The sequence below is a fragment of the Rhinopithecus bieti genome, unplaced genomic scaffold, assembly GCF_001698545.2.
Source record: "Rhinopithecus bieti isolate Rb0 unplaced genomic scaffold, ASM169854v2 scaffold_5882, whole genome shotgun sequence".
Classification (NCBI taxonomy): domain Eukaryota; kingdom Metazoa; phylum Chordata; class Mammalia; order Primates; family Cercopithecidae; genus Rhinopithecus; species Rhinopithecus bieti.
In genome coordinates this window covers 743501-764024 of record NW_016805188.1, presented here as the reverse complement: position 1 = coordinate 764024, position 20524 = coordinate 743501, and the positions used below count along the sequence as shown (strand labels likewise).

The 20524-nt window shown below is 36.0% G+C and overlaps 1 protein-coding gene across 1 annotated transcript in view; it reads right to left on the bottom strand.

Moving 5' to 3' along the window:
* Nucleotides 1-20524, bottom strand: part of ABCB5 (ATP binding cassette subfamily B member 5) — a 134991-nt gene that overhangs the window by 61785 nt on the left and 52682 nt on the right. The window contains exons 14-15 of the mRNA XM_017871541.1: nt 11784-11945; nt 7326-7466 (exon numbers count right to left, since the gene is read on the bottom strand). Coding sequence (XP_017727030.1) covers nt 7326-7466; nt 11784-11945 — 303 coding nt within the window. The remainder of the gene's footprint in view (nt 1-7325; nt 7467-11783; nt 11946-20524) is intronic.

Sequence of the window (20524 nt, the reverse complement as noted above, 5' to 3'; positions counted from 1 at the left end):
TTTTTTTTTTTTTTTTTAGGGAAAAAAGAATTTAACCACAGATTTAATTTTTTAAAAATAAATGTAAGACTATTCAAACTATCAATTTATTCTTGAGTGGGCTTTGATAGTTTGTAAACTTTAGGGAATTTGCTCATTTCATCTGAGTTGTAGAATTTGTTTGCCTAAATGTTTTAATAAGATTATTTTATTCATCTTTAAATACATGTAGAATCTGTAGTGATGTCAGCTCTTTCATCTTGATGTTGGCAGTTTGTATCTTTTTTCTTGCTCCGTGAGTTCAATATTGGTCCCAGAGAACCAACTTTGGATTTGATTGATTATTCTTTATTATTTTCTTCCTTCTGGTTTCTTAAGGTGGAAACTTAGTATATTAATTTGAGATTTTTAGATAGTATAGGTGTTTAGTGGTACAGATTTCTTCCTCAGTATCACTTTAAGCTTCCTACACATTTTGATATGTTCAGTGTTCATTTTTGTTCAATTCAAAACGCTTTTGAGTTTCTCTTTTGATTTTTTCTTTGATCTGTGCATTATTTAGAAGTGAGTTACGTAGTTTTTAAATATTTCAAGGTTTCCCAGACCACTTTCTGTTATTGACTTCTAACTTAATTCCATATCATATTGGTCAGGTAATATACTTTGCATTACTTGATTTTTTTTTTTTTTTTTTTTTTTTTTTTTAAGGCAGGATCTTGTTCTGTTACCCAAGATGGGGTACAGTGATGCAATCATAGCTCACTGCAGCCTCAAAATCTTGGGTTCAAGCAATCCTCCTACATCAGCATCTCAGTAGCTGGGACTACAGGTACATGCCACTATCCCTGATTAATTATTATTGTTGTTGTTATTATTATTATTATTATTATTATTATAGATACAGGGTCTCCCTATGTTACCCAGGCTGGTAGTATGTGAATTTTTTAAAGTTTATTGAGACTTGTGTTATAGCCAGAATAGGGCCTTTTTGGTAAATGTTTCAAGTGCATTTGAAAAGAAGACATATTCTGTTGTTAATAAGTGAAGCCTTCTACAAATGTTTATTAGGTCAAATTCGTTGATAGTGCTGTTAAAGTCATCTATATTTCTGTTGAATTTCTATTTACTTGTTCTACTAAGATTTAGTAGAAGGGTGCTGAAATCTCTCAATACAATTGCAGATTTGTCTATTTGCAGTTCTGGATAAACTGATTCCTTTTTTATTATGAAAGAAACTTCTTTATCCTTAGTAATGTTCTTTGCTCTAAGAACATTACTTTGACTGCCTTTAACATCACAATTTACCTTCAGACAATGTTATATACCACTTAGGAACCTTAAAATATAACACTTTAGTTTCTTTTTCCCAGTGTTTTGGCAAATGTTTTCAAACATTTTACTAATATTTGTGTTAAAAAAAAAACCCATACTATCATGTTCTTTTTTTCTTTGAAAATAAATATGCCTTTAAACATATCAAAAATGTAAATATACAAACCATTCTTTTATAGTAACTTGTATATTTACTATTACTGATACTCTTCATTCCTTTGTGTATATTCAGATTTCCATCTAGTGTCACTTTCCTTCTGCCCAAATGACTTCCTTTAATATTTCTTGTAGTATAGGTGTGCTGGTAGTGAATTATTTTAACCTTTTATTTCTGAAAATGTCTCAATTTTGCCTTCATTTTATCAGGCATTTTCTGTAAATAGCATTCTGATTGGAGATTTTTTTTTTTTTTTCAGTGCTTTAAAAATATCGCTCCATTATCTTCTTGTTTGCATTGTTTGTAATGAGAAGTTTGTAGCTTTCTTGTCTTTTTCCTCATCTATATTGTGTCAATTTCTCTGGATGCTTTAGTAGTTTTCTCCTTAACACTGGTTTTAAGCAGTTTGATTATGATATACCTAGGTGTAGGATTTCTTATGTTTCTTATACTTAGAATTTATTGAGCTTCTTGAATCTGTGGATTTTAAGTTTTCATCAAATTGGCAAATTTTTAAAGCATTATTTCTTCAATGGTTTGGACTTCCTTTGGGGACATATGTACATATGTAATACAGTTATAATAAATGCTTAATGTCTCTACTAACGCTACTAAGTGTGCCATTTCTGGGTCTATTTCTATTGATTGATTTTTCTCTTCATTTTGGGTACATTTTTTTCTGCTTTTTTGCTTGCCTGGTGATTTTTGAATGGATGCCAGACATTGTAAATTTTATACTTTTGGGGACTAAATATTTTTGAATTATTGTATATGTTATTGAGTCTTATTCTGGAACACATTTAAATTACTTGGAAACAGTGTAATCCTTTTGAGGCTTGCTATTAGAATTTGTTAGTTAGGTTTAGTGCAGAGTTTAGTCTAGAACTAATTAGTTTACCCTCTGAGGCAATATCTTTCTTAACACTTAACCGAGTGTCTCTTGAATTTAAAGATTTTCTACTCTAGTTAGTTTAATAAGAACTTTTCCTGGCCCTGTGTGAGTTCTAAGAATTGCTCCTTCTAATCTTTTCTGGTAGATATATACCCTACCTCTGGTAGTTTCCTTAATAAATACACTGATCAGTAGTCAGATGAAGACTCAAGGGAGAACCTCTGCAGATTTTTGGACTTCTCTCTTTCTGAAAAGTTCTCTCCTCTCCAGTTCTTTGCTCTGAAACCTCTGGCAACTTTGGCCTCCTTCAACTCTTAGCTCTGTCTCCTGAACTCAAAGTCTGCTGGGTTTCAGGAGGCGGAGGTTGCGGTGAGCCGAGATTGAGACATTGCACTCTAGCCTGAGCAACAAGAGCGAAACTCTGTCTCCAAAAAAAAAACTACTCAGACCTTAAACTGGGTTAATGACAAGTTTCAACTCATTTATTTCTCCTTCCACAGAGATCACTATCCTATTTGGCCTGATGTCCAATGTCAGAAACCATTATTTCACATATTTTGTTCAGTTTCTTAGTTGTATCAAGCAGGAAAGTAAATCTAGTTCCTGTTAATCTATCTTGGTTGAAAGTGAAAATCTCTAATTTTATGTGATTTTCATGGCAATTAACACAAATGATCTCTTCCTTTTTCTGTACCACTTTTCTTACTTGGTGTCTATGATACCACACTCTCCTGGCTTTCCTCTTATTTTGCCAGCCATTTGTTAGGATCCTTTCACTAGTGACTTTTTCTTTCCAACTCTAAATGGTGCTGGGTCCTGAGTCTCATTCCAGTGTCCTACTCTTTTAGCCATCTATATTTTATTTCTCCGCTGACAGCTTTAGTGAGACCAATCAAGTTCATTATTCAGCCACCATCATCTCCTCTCCATTCTGCTTTCCCTCATCTTAGTCTGGCCCCCACACACTGTTCTCCAAATTGTAGCCACATGGAGTAAATCAGACCATGTGCCCTTCTGAATAAGACCCTCTAATGCAGCAGTGCTTCACCTGTTTTAGTTCATGGACTCCTTTGGAAGACTGGTGAAGTCTATGGACTCCTTCCCTGAAGAAATGTTTAAATGTACTAAATGATACATAGGACTCCAAGAAAGCCCATCCCATTGAAACATTGTATTCAAAATACTTAACAAGTAACCCAAAGTTTTGATGCAGTTATGAATGTGCTTCATTTATTAGAACAAAACATAAGAACTAATAGTAATGAGTGTAGAGATATTTTAAGTTATCCATAAGTGTAATGTGATATGAAAATTTCTGTGATATTCATTGGTGACATCACAGATACTGGTAATACTATTGTAGCTTGTTGCTTAAATTCACAAAAGTAGATGTTACATTTCTATCAAGGGTTAGTGGGGAAAAAAAGTTGTGATTTTTTTTTTCATTCAGGTTGATGGGCTCTGAAGTCTATTCAGAAATTCCTTGTAGGTCATGAACCACTGGTTAAAAACTCCTGAAGGTTTTTTGTTAGAGGAAGAATAGAATCCAAATTTGTCATGATGGCCCAAGAGGCCGTGCATGATCCGGTCCCTGAGTGTCCCACACACCTTTCTGTCTACCCCTGTCCTCCTTAGTCATTTTGACCCCCAACTCCAGGCCCTCATGCTCGCTGTGCCCCTGTTTGAAATATTACCACCCCTGTCCTGGTCATTGACTTATTGCCTCTCTGATCCAAATGCACTTTTTTGTCTGATAAATATTTCTCTTTTACCAGTGGGCAAGAGGTTAAGCCCTGTCAGTAGAGGGTGCAGCAAAGACATTGCAGGAGGAGATATTTCTTCCTGTTCTTTCTAGTGCTCATTGGGAAAGCTCCTGCAGGGTGAGTTTTTTCTCGTCTGCCCTGCCTGCATAGGTTTTCAGAGGCAGGTGCCTGCAGAGTGCAGCTTTCTCTTCTGTGTGGCCGCCGGTTGCTTTCCCCAGCTCTTGGCTTAGGGTATGGAGGCATACGTATGAGCACAGGCCTGGGTCTCAGCCAGGTCACTAATGACTGCACCCTCCCACTTGCAGAACTGCCCTAGACTCCTGCAGATGACAACCTTGGCCAGCTTCTTGTTCCAATAGTGCCCAGTGGCCAGCAGTTTCCCCAGCACCTGGCAGGTTCTGAAGCTCAGCACCATCCTGTGGAAGGCCTCCCTTGGCACCCTTGAGGGCAGATTTCCAGCAAGCCCCACCAGCAAGTTACCACAGCAACTTCTCTGCCATCCAGTGAGCCATAACTGTGCCCTTTCCATTGAGATCTGACTCTGCCTTGCTGGAGAGAAGAAAGGGATCTTCTACGGGTGCTGTATTTCACTCCAGGGGTAGTGGTTGCTACTTTTATCTGCTACTTCTGTATTCTTTAGAGGTATCTTAACTTTCATTACCCAACTCCCCATACTACAATCCCCTCTTAATGATTCATTATACTAAACTTTCTCTGTCATTGTGTGCTTTCTATTTCCTGACTGGATATAGACTAATAGAACTCCCATTAATTCTGTTCTAAAATACTGCTCCATTTCTTTTTCATTTCATTATTGATCTTTGTTTATTTTATTTTATTTTATTTTGTTTTTTAGTTTGTTTTTTGAGATCGGGTCTCACTCTGTCGCCCAGGCTGGAGTGCAGTGGTGTGATCTTGGTTCACTGCAAACTGCCTCCCCAATTCAAGTGATTCTCCTGCCTCAGCCTCTCAAGTAGCTGGGATTACAGGCATGTACCATCACACCCAGCTATTTTTTTATATTTTTAGTAGAGACAAGGTTTCACCATGTTGGTCAGCTGGTGTCGAACTCCTGACCTCAAGTAATCTGCCCGCCTCAGCCTCCCAAAGTGCTGGGATTACAGGCGTGAACCACTCACTCGGCCTATTTATTTTATTTGTATTTATTTCAGAGATGGGTTCTTGCTCTGTTGCTCAGGCTGGGGTACGGTGGCATGATCATAGCTCACTGCAGCCTTGAACTCTTAAGCTTAAGCGATCCTCCTGCCTCAACCTCTCTTGTAGCTATTATTATAGACATGTCACTGTCCCCAGCTCATTATTGATTATTACAGTCTCTTCACTTCCTTGTTTATTTTTCACTGAATTACCACAGTCTTAAAGAGTCCCTTAAAAATACAGCCATTGAGCCAATCCTAGCTTATTTCGGTTCTTGGTTGTAGCACCCTGTATCTGTTTCCTGCCTCCCCAGGCTCACAGATTTTTATAAGCTTTAGCTCCAGGCATTGGCTAACCAGGTTTTTCTGCCTACTTTTCAGAACAGGTCTGTGACTATTGTCCAGCTCACCACTTTGTGCTTTTGCTCTAGTTCTGGTGTGAAGAGCTATTCCTCCTGTTTAGAGCCTAGATACATCTTACTGGTTTTTCTCATTTTATATTTTATCATTTCCATGTGTGTGGAGCATGTAGTCGTATCAGATTGTAAACCAATTATATCATTTTTGTCCAGAAATCTGGAAATTCCTTTTTAAATGTTCTGTTTTGATCTTTCTTAGGTTTTGAAAATCCACTTCATAAATATGGTGTATTTTTAGACTTAGAGGCAGATTTCCATAGTGTTTTCAGCAGTTGCTGAGGCAGGTCCAGCAGCTATCAATAGATGTTTTAACACAGTGTTTCCTACACTCTTGCCTAATGTCTCAGTACAAACTTTCATGTACTATATTCTTAACATACATTTGCCATATGGCATGCCATCTATACCATTATTTTTCTTTGCATGCTTATTTATTTAGATGGACTTAAAAATAAAATTAGCAGAAAAGGAAAAATGTCTAAGTGTAAATGCTATAGAGGACTACATACCTAAAATGAAAGAGTTTAGCTAAAATTAAAAGCAGTAGATTAGCAATACCAGAGAAGGACAAGAGGGGTTTTGGGACAGATAATCCAGGGGCTTCAGGCAGATAATTGACAGGTGAGACCAAGGAAAGTGGGCATGAAGATGACGAGAACAGCTAAGAGGCGATTCAATCTCAGGTCTCTGTTAGTCCCAAGGAGAAGAAGGAAACTCTAGTTTGGGAGGAAATAATGGGCCAAGGATAGGTATGGAATGGTATGGATGCTGGAGGTTAGGGGACTGAAGCTGAGACAGGGCAAGGGTGAGGGATTTCAAGGCATGCAAGGTTACAGAGCACCAGGGGCTAGCAAAGATCAACTAGGGTGGAAAGAGGGCTGGAGCTCAGTGAATTGGGAGGCTGGGAGAAGCATGGGTTAAGGTGAGATTAAGATGGAAGGGTGTTTTGTAAAAGGGTGCTGCAGAGAATGTTCAGGGTGTGGGATGGAGGCTCAAAGCAGGTGTCGGGCATGTTAAGAGAAGGAAGGTGGAATTGAGACAGAGAAGTGAGAATTCAGGTGCAGATGGGAACTGCAGGGAGGTATGAGGGGTATCAACGGAAGGAGAGTCAAAGCAGGTGATGTGGGGCTCGGGCAGAGCCTGGGGGTGTGGGGGTAAGAGTGGGCACAGTAAGCATGGGAACAAATACTCCCACCCCAGTGAGCAAGGCTTCTCAAATTGTGCCCTGGGACTGCAAGCCTGGGTCGTGTACATGCTGGGCCTATCTGCATTCTGGGAGTGGCATGCATTTATGCCTCTGATCTGACTCAAATTAATCTTGGGCATCACCATTAGTATCTCCATCACATTTGCCAAGGCATTGTTTTAACCCATGGTTTGCTTCATAGGAGAAACATCATCTAACAGTCTCATGAGATTTTTTTTTCCCCCTGGTAAAGAAGGACCTCTGATACAAAGGCAGCCTTTTTAGACAGACTTACCTAGAGTGTCACACCGATGCTAGAGCGAAGTTTGGGAAAGACATGTTTTGTGAGCTTAGTGCTACAGTAATATTTTAAATTTTACAAGGATTAAATCAAAATTAGAAAACATGTAGGAAAAACTGGTTGATTGCTGAGCCATTACCTCTTTAGATTGGATGGATTCCTCGGCCTTGTCAGTGAAGTCTGACTTGATGCTATTCACAGAGCACAGAGGAAGTGACTTGGTCTTCCTTTCAGTAGAATATGTCATTGACTCCATCTGTTCATCAGCGTTTTTAATATCCTTACAGGAAGAATATACAGGTTATCGTTATAAGAATGCCTTAACAATTCAAGGAAATCTTATTAAGCATCTCTTTAAAGCTGTTATCGCCTTTGCTATTGAAAGTGGCATATTCTAATGTAGTTCTTGCTGAACAGCTTTCAGGCTTGAGAGAGCTGATAAGTCTATCTCATACTAAAATGTTAGTGACTAACAATAGCTCATTGTCCTTTCTTTTCCAAGGACCTGTATTATCACCTGCAGAAAACAATGCCTTAATCGAAACAATTATATCACTAACAAAGAGAGATCTTAGTAAGAGGAGCTTTTTGAGACAGAAGATACTGTTTCTGATGCTTTCTTCCTAGCCATTTCTGGGGCTTATAAATTTGTAGTATTTAGTTGGGTACTTTTATGTGTGAGACTGGGCCTGAGAGAGACCTCGGGAGACAATCATGCTTTCCAGGCCTGCCCCTGCTACCCATCCTGAACTGTGAACAAAACACAGAACTAATATGGCCTGCTCCTCTACAATAAGAAATTCCAAAGCAATCAAATTAACCTTAAAGGCCAGGCACAGTGGTCACCCCTGTAATCCCAGCACTTTGGGAAACCGAGACGTGTGGATCACTTCAGGCCATGAGTTTCAGACCAGCCTGGCCAACATATAACACCCTGTCTCTACTAAAAATACAAAAAATTAGTTGGGTGTGGTGGTGCGTGCCTGTGATCCCAGCTACTCAGGAGGCTGAGGCTGAGGCTTGAACTTGGGAGGTGGAGGCTGCAGTGAACCGAGATTGCACCACTACACTCCAGCCTGGGTGACAGCAAGACTGTGTCTCGAAATAAACATTTTTAACTTTAAAGAAACTGCTTATTGGTACATTATAGGATAGAACCAAGTTCAAAATCAAATTGCTCTAGGTCTAGTTTTTATTTTTCTTGCTACTCATGAGACCACTTTAAAGGAGCTGCAGATTCTCTGTTCATTTGAATGTGGTATGAGTAAATCTGTGACTTTCCCAGGAGGAGATGGGAGGAGGAGGACAAGAGAAATGAGAAGCCAACCTAGTTGCTAGCAGGTCCGGTTAGCGTGGGGAAGAGATGGAAAATGTAGGTCAATTTAGATGCACAAGGAGAATGTGCACATGGAAGACTTTCCAGGGACACCGTGATTCTTTGACAAGCTTAACAACTGTTAATCAGTCATTTAAAGAGATAATGAACTTTAACCAGCCCTAGACTATCCAAACATCTTTAATCAGGCATTTCTTTTTGCGATCATTTTCTCTTTTTTTTTTCCTGTAAATGTCTCTGCCATGAAAGAAATATTTTATATGGCTTTGAAATTTTTTATTTTTTGTTTTTATTATTTATTTACTTATTTAAAGAGTAGGTCTTACTGTGTTGCCCAAACTAATGTTAAACTCCTTAGCTCAAGCAGTCCTTCTGCCTCAGCCTTTCAAGTAGCTGGGATTACAGGAACTAGCCATGATGTCCTGCCTTGTTTGGCTTTTCTCCCCTGCCTCCAGGAGTTACTCACTTTGTGGCAAGTTTAAAATAAAACTTTGACCTCTCCTCATAATACATTTCCTGAAAAGGTGCTTTAGTAAGTCAAAGAAAATTTCTTTTCCTGAGAAGGTCTCTGGACAAAATAATGGTGACAATAAGCTTTGATATGTGTATATCTCTGTGTATATGTGTATCAAAAATACACATTTTGATATGTGTGTTTATATTTCATTTTCACATAGAAATCCACTAAAGCAATATACATGTATATAATCATGGACAGTCTTGGTAAATAATTATAATATTAATCTGTATAGTTTGAACTTTTCTAAAAAGTTTGATCAAATAATGTTAATGTCAATAACAATACAATTTATTACATTAACAATAATTCTAAGTACTTTATATGACTGAGCCTGTTTAATACTCACAATAATTTATTAATAGGTTATTACTATTTCCCTCTTCTTAGAGATTGGGAAATTGATGCACTGAGAATTTAAATAACTTGCTCAAGGACCTAAAACTATTAAGTGGTGGAGTCAATTTGCAGTGAACACAGAGCTCATCATCTTAAGCACTTTGCTGTACTGCTTCTCAGGATTAGTTTAGCAGCATTAACTGTGATGTTTGTGACAATCGTGAATTATCAAAATTGATTAATTTTGATTCCACAGTCAATATTGGCAAATAAGTATGTGCAGATCTTTAAAAGTGAGTTACTTGTTTGTGCAGATATTATGTATGTTACATTTACTGTACAATGCTTAGAATATTATATTTAGTATTAATATTTAAAATGGTGTTGTTGTATCTGATTGGACATCATTTTAGGTAATCAGAGAATACTAATCCATTTTAAATAAGGTATTTAAAATTTTTACACATTCGTCCCACAAACACACCACTTTTGCTTTTTATACAATGTGAAAGCCTTTAACTTAAGACATAATAATGGAGTTTTAGTTTAATCACAATAAAAAATAAAGATGTACTACTCCAAAGAAAGAACTGACTATACTAGTATTAATAGTTTTTAAAAAATCTCAAAATAGGGTTAACTCAACCAGTTATTTCCTTTTATTGCAACCCATATTAGTTTCAAAATATTAAACTTCATAAATTATTAAGTCTATTGTGGAATAAAAATTCAGTTATCAAATAACACCTCACTTTTATTTTGAAACACAAAATATGAACTAATATGAAATAAAATCAGCATCAGACAGTTTTCAACAAAACTACATTTTCAAATATATTTTACTGTATTGCTTCTTAGGATATGTTCAGAAATATTTCATTTTAGCACAGTTGGAGAAAGCTAGGGTTTGAAATTTGAAGTTATAAACTTGATGAAGAGATGGGGGCTCATAACTTTCTAAATTTCCTGATTTATAAAATAATAATATTGACATCAAAGATATTATTAGAAAGTTGAAGAAGACCAAAAAGGGTTGAAATCAGTTATCTGTAGAAGAGCCCTTCAAAAAAGGCTGCCTTCCAGGTCAAGAGAAGAAAGCCAGGCTAGAACAAAGAAGAGAGCTATAGCCTAATTCCCATGACCTATATTAATGTATCCTAATGAGAAAGTTATGTGAAATCCAGTAGGGTGGATCCATGACACGCACAAGTATGGATCCTAAAGAAGGGGAATTTGCTGTGTGCCTTTAGCATCATCATGCCCCCGCTTGATTGCCCAATATGAGCTTTCTGGTCCATCTGTGGTGATGTGGTAGCACACACAGTAAGGTTTTATGTGTGCATCCCTTCATTCAGCAAATGTTTATTGAGTGCCCACTGTGTGCCAGGCATTGTCTTAGGTGCTTCCTACACAAATTAAGTCTCAACCCTTTTGCCTGGCCTCTAAGAACTTCCATGATCTGACGTTCATTATCGAACTCTTTTCCATTGTACCCCTCAACACTCACAAGTACTTAAGGAAAGCTGTCCTCCTTTTTGTTTCAGTCACACACCAAGTTCCTTCTTGTTTCTATGCTGTCGTTCTGCCTACCTGAATTTATCCTTCATGTTCACCCCCAACTCCCATCTTTTAACCTTAAAGACCTCTTCCATGAAACCTTTGTGGGTAATATAGCTCTGTCTCTCCCCATCAATCTTGTTTTTTCTTTTTACAGCTAATAATATCTATATGCACAGTTTTGCAATTTGCCTCTGTAGCTAAGTTTTAAGCCTTTGAATAAGGACTGTGTGTTATATTTCTTTGTGTTCTAGCCAAAGATCACAGTATCTGCCACATACAAGTTTTTGTTTGTTTGTTTTTTTGAGATGGAGTCTTGCTCTGTTGGCAGGCTGGAGTGCAGTGGTGCAATCTCAGCTCACTGCAACCTCTGACTCCCTGGTTCAAGCAATTCTCTTGCCTCAGCCTCCCGAGTAGCTGGGATTGCAGGCACGCGCCACCACACCCAGCTAATTTTTGTATTTTTTGTAGAGACGAGGTTTCACCATGTTGGCCAGGGTGGTCTCGATCTCCTGACCTCGTGGTCTGCCCTCCTTGGCCTCCCAAATTGCTGGGATTACAGGTGTGGGCCACCCTGCCTGGCCACATATAAGTTTTGAAGCCTATTTGGAGTGTGCCTGGCAGATATTAGGTACCAGGTACCCATTACTTCTTCAACTTTCAGCATATTATTTAGCACAACACTGAGGATTTGAAACTCTCAATTTCTTTACTGAGGAACTATAAACCTTGGTTGCTTTTTGAAATTTAAGATTAAAATTTGCAACTTTTGTTTTCTAGTGTGGTATGATCTCTGAAACGTTAAAAATAAACCCTGCTAACATAGCATTATGTCGCATAAGCATTACCTGTGACATCACAAGTGAATAATATAGACCTCGTTTTGCCATTAGTTCAGCATGTGCTCCTTTTTCCGCCACCATTCCATCCTTTATGGTCACAATCAAATCTGCACTTCGAATAGTAGAAAGTCGGTGTGCTACCACGATTGTAGTCCGACCTTTGCTTGCCTACAGAATAAAAAGCATAGAAAATAAATATGATATTAGTAGAAATAACATCCTTTGCACTATTTAAGAAATCTTTGTTGACTTGGCACAGTGGCTCATGCCTCTAATCCCAGCACTTTGGGAGGCTGAGGAGGGTGGATCACCTGAGGTCAGGAGTTAGAGATCAGCCTGGTCAACATGGTAAAACCCCGTCTCTACTAAAAATACAAAAATTATCCAGTCTTGGTGGTGGGCACCTGTCATCTCAGCTACTTGGAAGGCTGAGGCAGGAGAATCGCTTGAACCTAGGAGGCAGAGGTTGCAGTGAGCCGAGATCATGCCATTTCACTCCAACCTGGGCAACAAGAGTGAAACTCCATCAAAAGAAAGAAAAGAAAAGAAAAGAAAAAAGAAAAGAGAAGAGAAGAGAAGAGAAGAGAAGAGAAGAGAAGAGAAGAGAAGAGAAGAGAAAAAGAAAGGAAAGGAAGAAGGAAGGAAGGAAGGAAGGAATCTTTGTTGGAGTATCATTGTAAATATTAAAGTATCTTATCCTTGGATACAGAAATTTGGAAACTTTAATAGAATTAGAAGACCAATAGAAATTAGAATGAAAAGAAAGTCAGAAAGTTAATTGTTTTCGTCTTTAAAATTGGGATATGACTTAACTATTTGGGTACAAATTCAAAGTAATATATATTTTTAACTTTTTTACAAGTATCATTAATATATGGAAAAGTGCACATAAGGGTACATACAGATCAGTGCATTTCAAATGGAATACACACCTATCATAGTATCCAGGTCAAGAATCCCATCATTACCAGCACCTACAAGTCCATCTTATGCTCTTTTCAAGTCATTCTTAACACTCACCTATACCAAGGGTCACCACTATCCCAATTTCTAACAGCAGAACTTGTTTTGATTTTCTGGTAATTTATATACATGAGATTATGCATTGTATACTCTTCTGTGTCTGGATCTTTTCACTCAACAGTATGTTTTTGAGATTCATCCATTTGGTTGTATAGAGTTGCAGATAATTTATTCTTATTGCCACACAGTGGTCTATTGTGTTACTATACCACAACTTATTTATCCATTCTGTTCCTGTTTGGCATTTAGATCATTTTTAAGTTTTTTTTTTCCCCCTACTATGTTGCCGTAAATGTTTATTTGATGAACATATGTACACAATTCTAGTGTTATACCTAGGAGAGGAATTGCTGAGTCATAAAGTGTGCATATGCTCTGCTTCATTAGATTCTGCCAAATAGATTTTCCAAGTGGTTGCCCTATTTTATAAACCCCCCAGTAGTACAAGAGGGTCATGGTTGCTCTATCTTCTAAGACTTGGTTCTTTCTGTCTGATGGGTGAGAATTATCATATTGTGACTTTTATTGGCATTTTCCCGATGACTAATGAAGTTGAACAACTTTTCAAATGATTAGTGACAATTTAGATATTCTCTCTTGTGAATTGTCCACATTTTTTCTCATTTTTCTATTAGAACTGTATTTTTATTTTTAATTTTCATGAGTTGTTTATATACTCTAGATGTGAGAACTTTGTTGAATATCATATATTACAATGCAAGTTTCTCTTTATGTGATTGTCTTTTCACTCTCTCTCTTTCTCTCTGTCTCTCTGGTTTTTTTTTTTTTTTTTTTTTTTTTTTGAGACAGAGTTTAGCTCTTGTTGCCCAGGCGGGAGTACAATGGCATGATCTCAGCTCACTGCAACCGCTATCTACCAGGTTCAAGCAATTCTCTCCTCAGCCTCCAGAGTAGCTGGCATTACAGGCACTCGCCACCACACCCAGCTAATGTTTTGTATTTTTAGTAGAGACGGGGTTTCACCATGTTAGCCAGGCTGGTCTTGAACTCCTGATCTCAGGTGATCCATCCACCTCAGCCTCCCAAAGTGCTGGGATTACAGGTGTGAGCCACTGTACTTGGCTTTCTTTTCACTCTCTTAATGGTGTCTTTTCATAAACAGAATTTCAAAATTTTAATGAAGTCCAATTTATCAATTTTTTTCTTTTACAATTTGTGCTTTTTGTGTACTTTAAAGAAATCTTTACTCCAAGGTCACACAGATGTTTTTCTATGTTTTACCTTACAATCTTTATCATTTGCCTTTCATATTTGGATGTGATGTATAGCACCTGGAATTAGTTTTTGTGTGTGATGCCAAGTAGGAGTCAATGTACATTTTCCCCATACAGTTAACCAAGTGTCCCAACAGCATATTTTGAAGACCATCATTTCCCTCTATACTTCAGAACTGCCTTTACCATAAATCAGGTGACAATTGTTTTGTGTCTTTTTTTGTATCTACTTGCTATTCTGCTGTTCAGCTTGTCTGTCACTGCACCAGTGCTATCCTGTCTTAACTACTATAGACTTAAAACAGGTATTGAAAACCATTAGTTTACCTCTTCCAGCTTATTCTTCCTCTGAAAGATTTTGTGGACTATTCTTGAGGTAATGTGTGTTTTTTTTTTTTTTTTTAAATGCCTAGCACAATAACTGACACTTCTGGCACTGCAAATTTGCCAGGGAATCAACAATTGACAGCTAACATTGTTACTATTCATATTCCTACTGTGTTACTGCTATTTACTTTTCTGATTCTTATCTGTTATAGAGCAGGAAAGTGGAACTCAGAAAGTTAAGAACCTTGTTCAGGGCCTCTCAGTCATTGGAAGGTCTGGTACTAAAACCTGGTGTGGTTTTCCCTCTTCTCTCCACAAGGTCTCTTCATTGCAATAGATAAACTTGATTAAGCAGGTGATAATTTCTTTCAAACTTTTTTCCAAATCTATAAGAGAAGGGAACCTCTCAAAACATTGGTTATTAAGATTAAATGATAATGTGGAAAAGATGTATGATATAATGCTACCTGTAAAATGCAGGAAAATACATATCCTATTATAACTATGTTTTAAAAAAATTACCCATAAAAAGACACCTATATAGAAATCTATCAATATCCTAATAGTGCCTGTTCTTAGTTATTGGGCCTATGGATTGTATTTTTCTCATCTCAATTTCCCCAATTTTATTTAGTGTACATGTATTGCACTTTTGTTTACAAGTAAGAAAGCTTTAGAAGGGTGTGACTCTTGGTTTAATGCTCTGCTGCTGTCATTCTGGAGTTCTTAATAGTTTTTGAATAAGAGGCTCCACATTTTCATTTTGTGCTGGACCCCACAAACTACGTAGCTGGCCTTGACCACTGACAGAGGTAGAAAGGGTTCAATGTGAGCCGACTTCAGCTGGTTTTTTCCCACGTGTAGATATTAAGAGAGTCATTTAAAGAGCGGGACTAGGTAGAAAGAGGGGGAAAGGGTACTTTTAAAAAATTTAATTAATTAATTAATTAATTTTTGAGATGGAGTCTCTCTCTGTCACGCAGGCTGGAGTGCAGTGGCGTGATCTCGGCTCCCTGCAACCTCCGCCTCCCAGGTTCAAGTGATTCTCCTGCCTCAGCCTCCCGATTAGCTGGGATTACAGGCGTGTACCACCACACCCAGCTAATTTTTGTATTTTTAGTAGAGACAGGGTCTTGCCATGCTGGCCAGGCTGTTCTTGAACTCCTGACCTCAGGTGATCCACCTGCCTCGGCCTGCCAAAGTGCTGGGATTACTGGCAAAGGGCAGTATTTTTTGATGGTTAAACATCTATCCAAGTCAGGAGAGATGTCAGGGCTTTGATAACTGATTTTTAGTCTGATACTAAAAATAAGACAATAATTATTATTCAGTTTCTAAATCTGTATCCTTAATCCCCATCTCTTGTCACAAAAAGTAGGTAGAAAGGACAGTTACGCTCCCCTATAGCAGCCCTACCTGTGTTTCAGAGCTCTTTTCTAAAAGAATGTACTGAGATAATATGACTGGGATCAAATTTCCCTTTATTTTTTTAATTTAAAAGCAAGTTATCACACTGCATGAATAGCTGAGAAAGCTTTATGAACAACAGACTAAGAAGACTAATGATATAGGAATGAAGTCCACACTGTCTTAACAAAAACTCGTAATACAGTTAATCTGACAAATATCATGATGGATGTAACTAATAATAATTAATATATTACATGGTAATTAACTACAAAATGGCAAATATATAGATTATAGTGTATGACTTTTATAATGGGAAATCTGGTATTCAATAATTTCACCATTTGTGTTTTCTGGAGTTGCAAATCCTGGGTTTGGATCTTGTTTCTGCCAATTTCTGGCTTGGAGGACTTAGACGTCTAAGTTTTTTACCCCCCTGAGTCTTATATTTTTCATTTGATAATAGGGAAAATTTTACCACCTCTATTTTAGAGTTATTGAGCAGATTAATTTTTTTTGTAGTAAGAACACTTCACATGAGATCTATCTTCTTAAAATTTTGAGTGCACAATACAATATTTCCAACTATAGGCACAATGTTGTAGTGTTAATCTCTAGAACTCATTCATCTTACATAAATAAAATTTTATTCCCACTGAACAGCAACTCCCTGTATCTCTCTCTCCTCAGTCCCCAGCAGCCACCATCGTATTGTCTGCATCTACAAGTTTGACTGTTTTAGATATCTCATTTAAGAGGAATCACACAGTATTAGTCCTTCTGTGACCGGCTTATTTCACTTAGCATAATGTCATTCAGATTCATCCACGTTGTTCCATATGGACTTCCTCCTTTTTTAAGTCTTATGAATATTTCCTTGTGTAGGTATCATATTTTTCTTTATTTGTTAATGTGTCAATAAATATTTAAATTGTTTCCATATCTTGGCTGTTATAAATAATGATGCAATGAGCATGGGAGTGCATATACCTCTTTGAGATACTGACTTTAATTCTTTTGAATATATATTAATATATCCAAATTATTGGAATTAATGTGTGTATATATATATATATATATATATATATATATACACATGTGTGTGTGTGTGTGTAGTAGAATTGCTGGGTCAAATGGTAATTTTATCTTTAATTGTTTCTGGAACCTCCATACTGTTTTCCATAGAGACTGCAACTTTTTACTTTCCCATCAGTAATACACAAGGGTTCGAATTTTTCCACATCCTCACCAACACTTATCTTTTTTTTTTTAACAATAGTCATCCTAATAGGTGTGAGGAGATATCTCATTGTGGTATTGAGTTACATTTCCCTGATAACTAGTGATGTCAAGAATCTTTTCATATACTTGTTGGCCATTTGTATGTGTTTTTTGGAGAAATGCCTTTTCAACTTCTTTGCCTATTTTTAAATCAGGTTATTTGTTCTTTATTTTTGTTTTTTACTATTGAGTTATAAGAGTTCCTTATATATTTTAGATATTAATTTCTTACCAGGTATATGGTTTCCAATTTTTTTTTCCTTTTGTAGTCTACCTTTTTGTTCTGTTGATTATTTCCTTTGTGATGCTTTTGTTTGATGTAGTCCTACTTATCTAATTTTGCTTTTGTTGTTTGTGTTTTTGGCCTCATATCCAAGAAATAATTGTCAAACTTAGTGTCATGAAGCTTTCCCCCATGTTTACTTCTAAGTTTTACAGTTTCAGTTTAAGTTTTACAGTTTCTTATATTGATATGTTTAACCTATTTTGAGTTGGATTTTGTGTATGGTGTAGATAAAAGTCCAGTTTCCATTCTTTTGCATGTGGACATCCAAATTTCCCAACATCACTTGTTGAATAGGCCATCTTTCCCCATTGTGTACTCTTTGCACCCTTGTCAAAAGTCAGTCGATCATTTTGCATACATTTATTTCTGGGCTTTCTATTCTGTCCCATTAGCCTCTATGTTTAATTTTAGGCAAGTGCTATACTGTTTTAATTACTGTAACTTTGTAATGTATTTTGAAATTAGGAAGTGTGATGCCTTCAGCTTTGTTTTTCTTCTCAAGATTGATTTGGATATTTGGTATCTTTTGTGGTTTCTTATTAATTTTAGGATGAGTTCTTTATTTCTGTAAAACATGCCATTGGGATTTTGATTGTATTAAATCAAAATCTTTATACTAAATCTGTAGATTGCTTTGGGTAGTATTGACATTTAACAGTATCAAGTCTTCCAATCCAGGATCATGAGATGTATTTTATTGGTATCTTCTCTAATTTTTTCATCAATGATTATAGTTTTCAGTGTACAAGTATTTTACCTTCTTAAGTTTATTTCTAAGTATTTTATTCTTTTGATGCTGTTGCAAATGGGATGTTTTCTTAGTTTCAGATGATTTGTTGTTAACAGAAATGCAACTAATTTTTGTATGTTGATTTTGTACCCTGCAACCTTACTGAATTCATTTATTAGTGCTAACAGTTTGTATGTGTATGTGTGACTGCCTGTGTAATCTTTAGAGTTTTCAAATTTTAAGATCATATAATCTGCTTACGTTTTTTTTTCTTATTTTACACTTCTTTTTTATTTTTCTTGCCTAATTGCGCAGGCTAAGAACTTCAGGACTTTGTTGAATGCAAGCGGTAAGAGGTACTCTAGGTACTTTTGTTTGTTTGTATACCATTAGGCTTACATAAAAACCTTATATTTATGACAGTCTACTTTAAGCTGATAGCGACTTAACTTTAATCATTACATATACAGGAACAAACATAAACATGACAGATTTCTCCTCAGAAAAAAAGTGAAAGAAAGGAGACAGTGAGCAACATCTTTAAGATATTGAAAGAAAAAAAATCCTACAACTTTCAGGCTAAAACTCTATATCAAGGAAATAAATTTTTCAAAAACTAAAGGTGAAACAAAGACATACACAGCTGAAATTATTCATCAGTAGTGGAACTGTACCACATTAAAAGTTTCAGGTAAAAGGAATTGATGCCAGTGGAAATATGGATATACACAAAAGAATGAAGAACACTAGAAATTGTAACTCCATGGGGCATGGTGAAAAATGTAACTTTTTATTATTACCTATTTGAATTTTTTAAAAAACTAATGATTGATTTTAAAATTTACAATGTGGGATGGAGTTTATAACATGTCAAAGTAAGATGTTTAATCACAATAGCTTAAAGGCCAAAAAGGGAGAAATGGAAGTATGCTAATGCATGCTTTTATACTACACATGAAATGATATAATATCACTAGAAGGTAGATTGTCGTAAGTTAAGTGTGTACACTATAATCTCTAAAGCCATCAATGAAATATTAAAGAGTTATATAAATAAGCTCACAAAAGAGATAAAACAAAATCATAAAAAGTACTCACTTAATCCAAATGAAGACAGAAATGAGTAAACCAGAAACCAAGAATCGGTGGAAAAAAGAAAACAAGTAGCAAAGTGGTTGATTTAATTTAATAATATTAATATCAATCATCAGATTAACTGTAAATGGTCTAAACACTCCAATTAAAAGTCAGAGATTTTCAGTTTGAATACAAAAGCAAGGCCTCACTATGTGTCATCTATCAGAAACACATTTTAAGTATAAAGAAACAAAGAGGTTAAGGCTAAAAGGATAAAAAATGCATACCATGCTAACACAGAGTAAAAGAAAAATAAGAGTGGCTATGTTAATATTAGATAAAGCAGATTAAAGCGAAAAGGATATAACCAGAGTAAATAAGTTTATTTCCTAACGAAAAAGGGCTCAATTTATCAAGAGAACATAACAATCCTAAACATTTATGTGCCTAATAACACAGCTCTAAAATACATGACACCAAAATATATACAATTACAAGAATAAATCTAAAAGTTACAGTAATAGTTGAAGAATTAAATACCCTTCTCTCAGTAACTGACAGAACAAGTAGACCATAAGGACAAGAGTTGAATAATACTATCCACCAACTCAACACAATTGATATTTATAGAACACTTCATCCAACAATAGCAAAATGCACATTCTTTTAAAGTGTACACAAAACATTTACGAAGAGAGACCATAATCTGTGCCATAAAACAAGTCCTAATAAACTTCCTTGTATTCAAATCATACATGAATATTCCTTGACTGTAATGCAATTAAATAAAAATCAATACAGAAAAAATCTCTGGAAAATACTCCAATATTGAAACCAAATAAAATTTTCAAGTAAATGACTTCATATGTAAGTTAAGAAACAAGAAAAAGAAGGGCAAGTTAAACTCAAAAAAAGAAAAAAACAGAAGAAAGGAAATAAAAATCAAAGCAGAAACCAATTAAATACAAAAAAGAAGAATAAACTCAAAGACAGACAAATACATCAATATGACACAATGGAGTCAACAGTCTGGAGAAAGACACACATATATGAACAACTGATTTTTTACAAAGGTGCAAAGAAAAATCAGTGTAGAAAAGATAATTTTTTCAACAAATGGTACAGGACCAACTAGAAGTCTATATGCAAAAAAAAAAAAAAAAAAAAAAAAAACAAAAAAAACAAAAAAAAACAAAACAGAAGGAACTTAAACTGTACCTTACATCACATATAATAATTAACTCAAAATGTAAAACTAAAACTATAATACCTTCAAAAGAAAACAGAGGAAAGTCTTTGTGACCTTAAATTCGGCAAATATTTCTTTCTTTCTTTTAGAATTTTATTTTACTTTAAGTTCCTGGATACATGTGCAGAACAT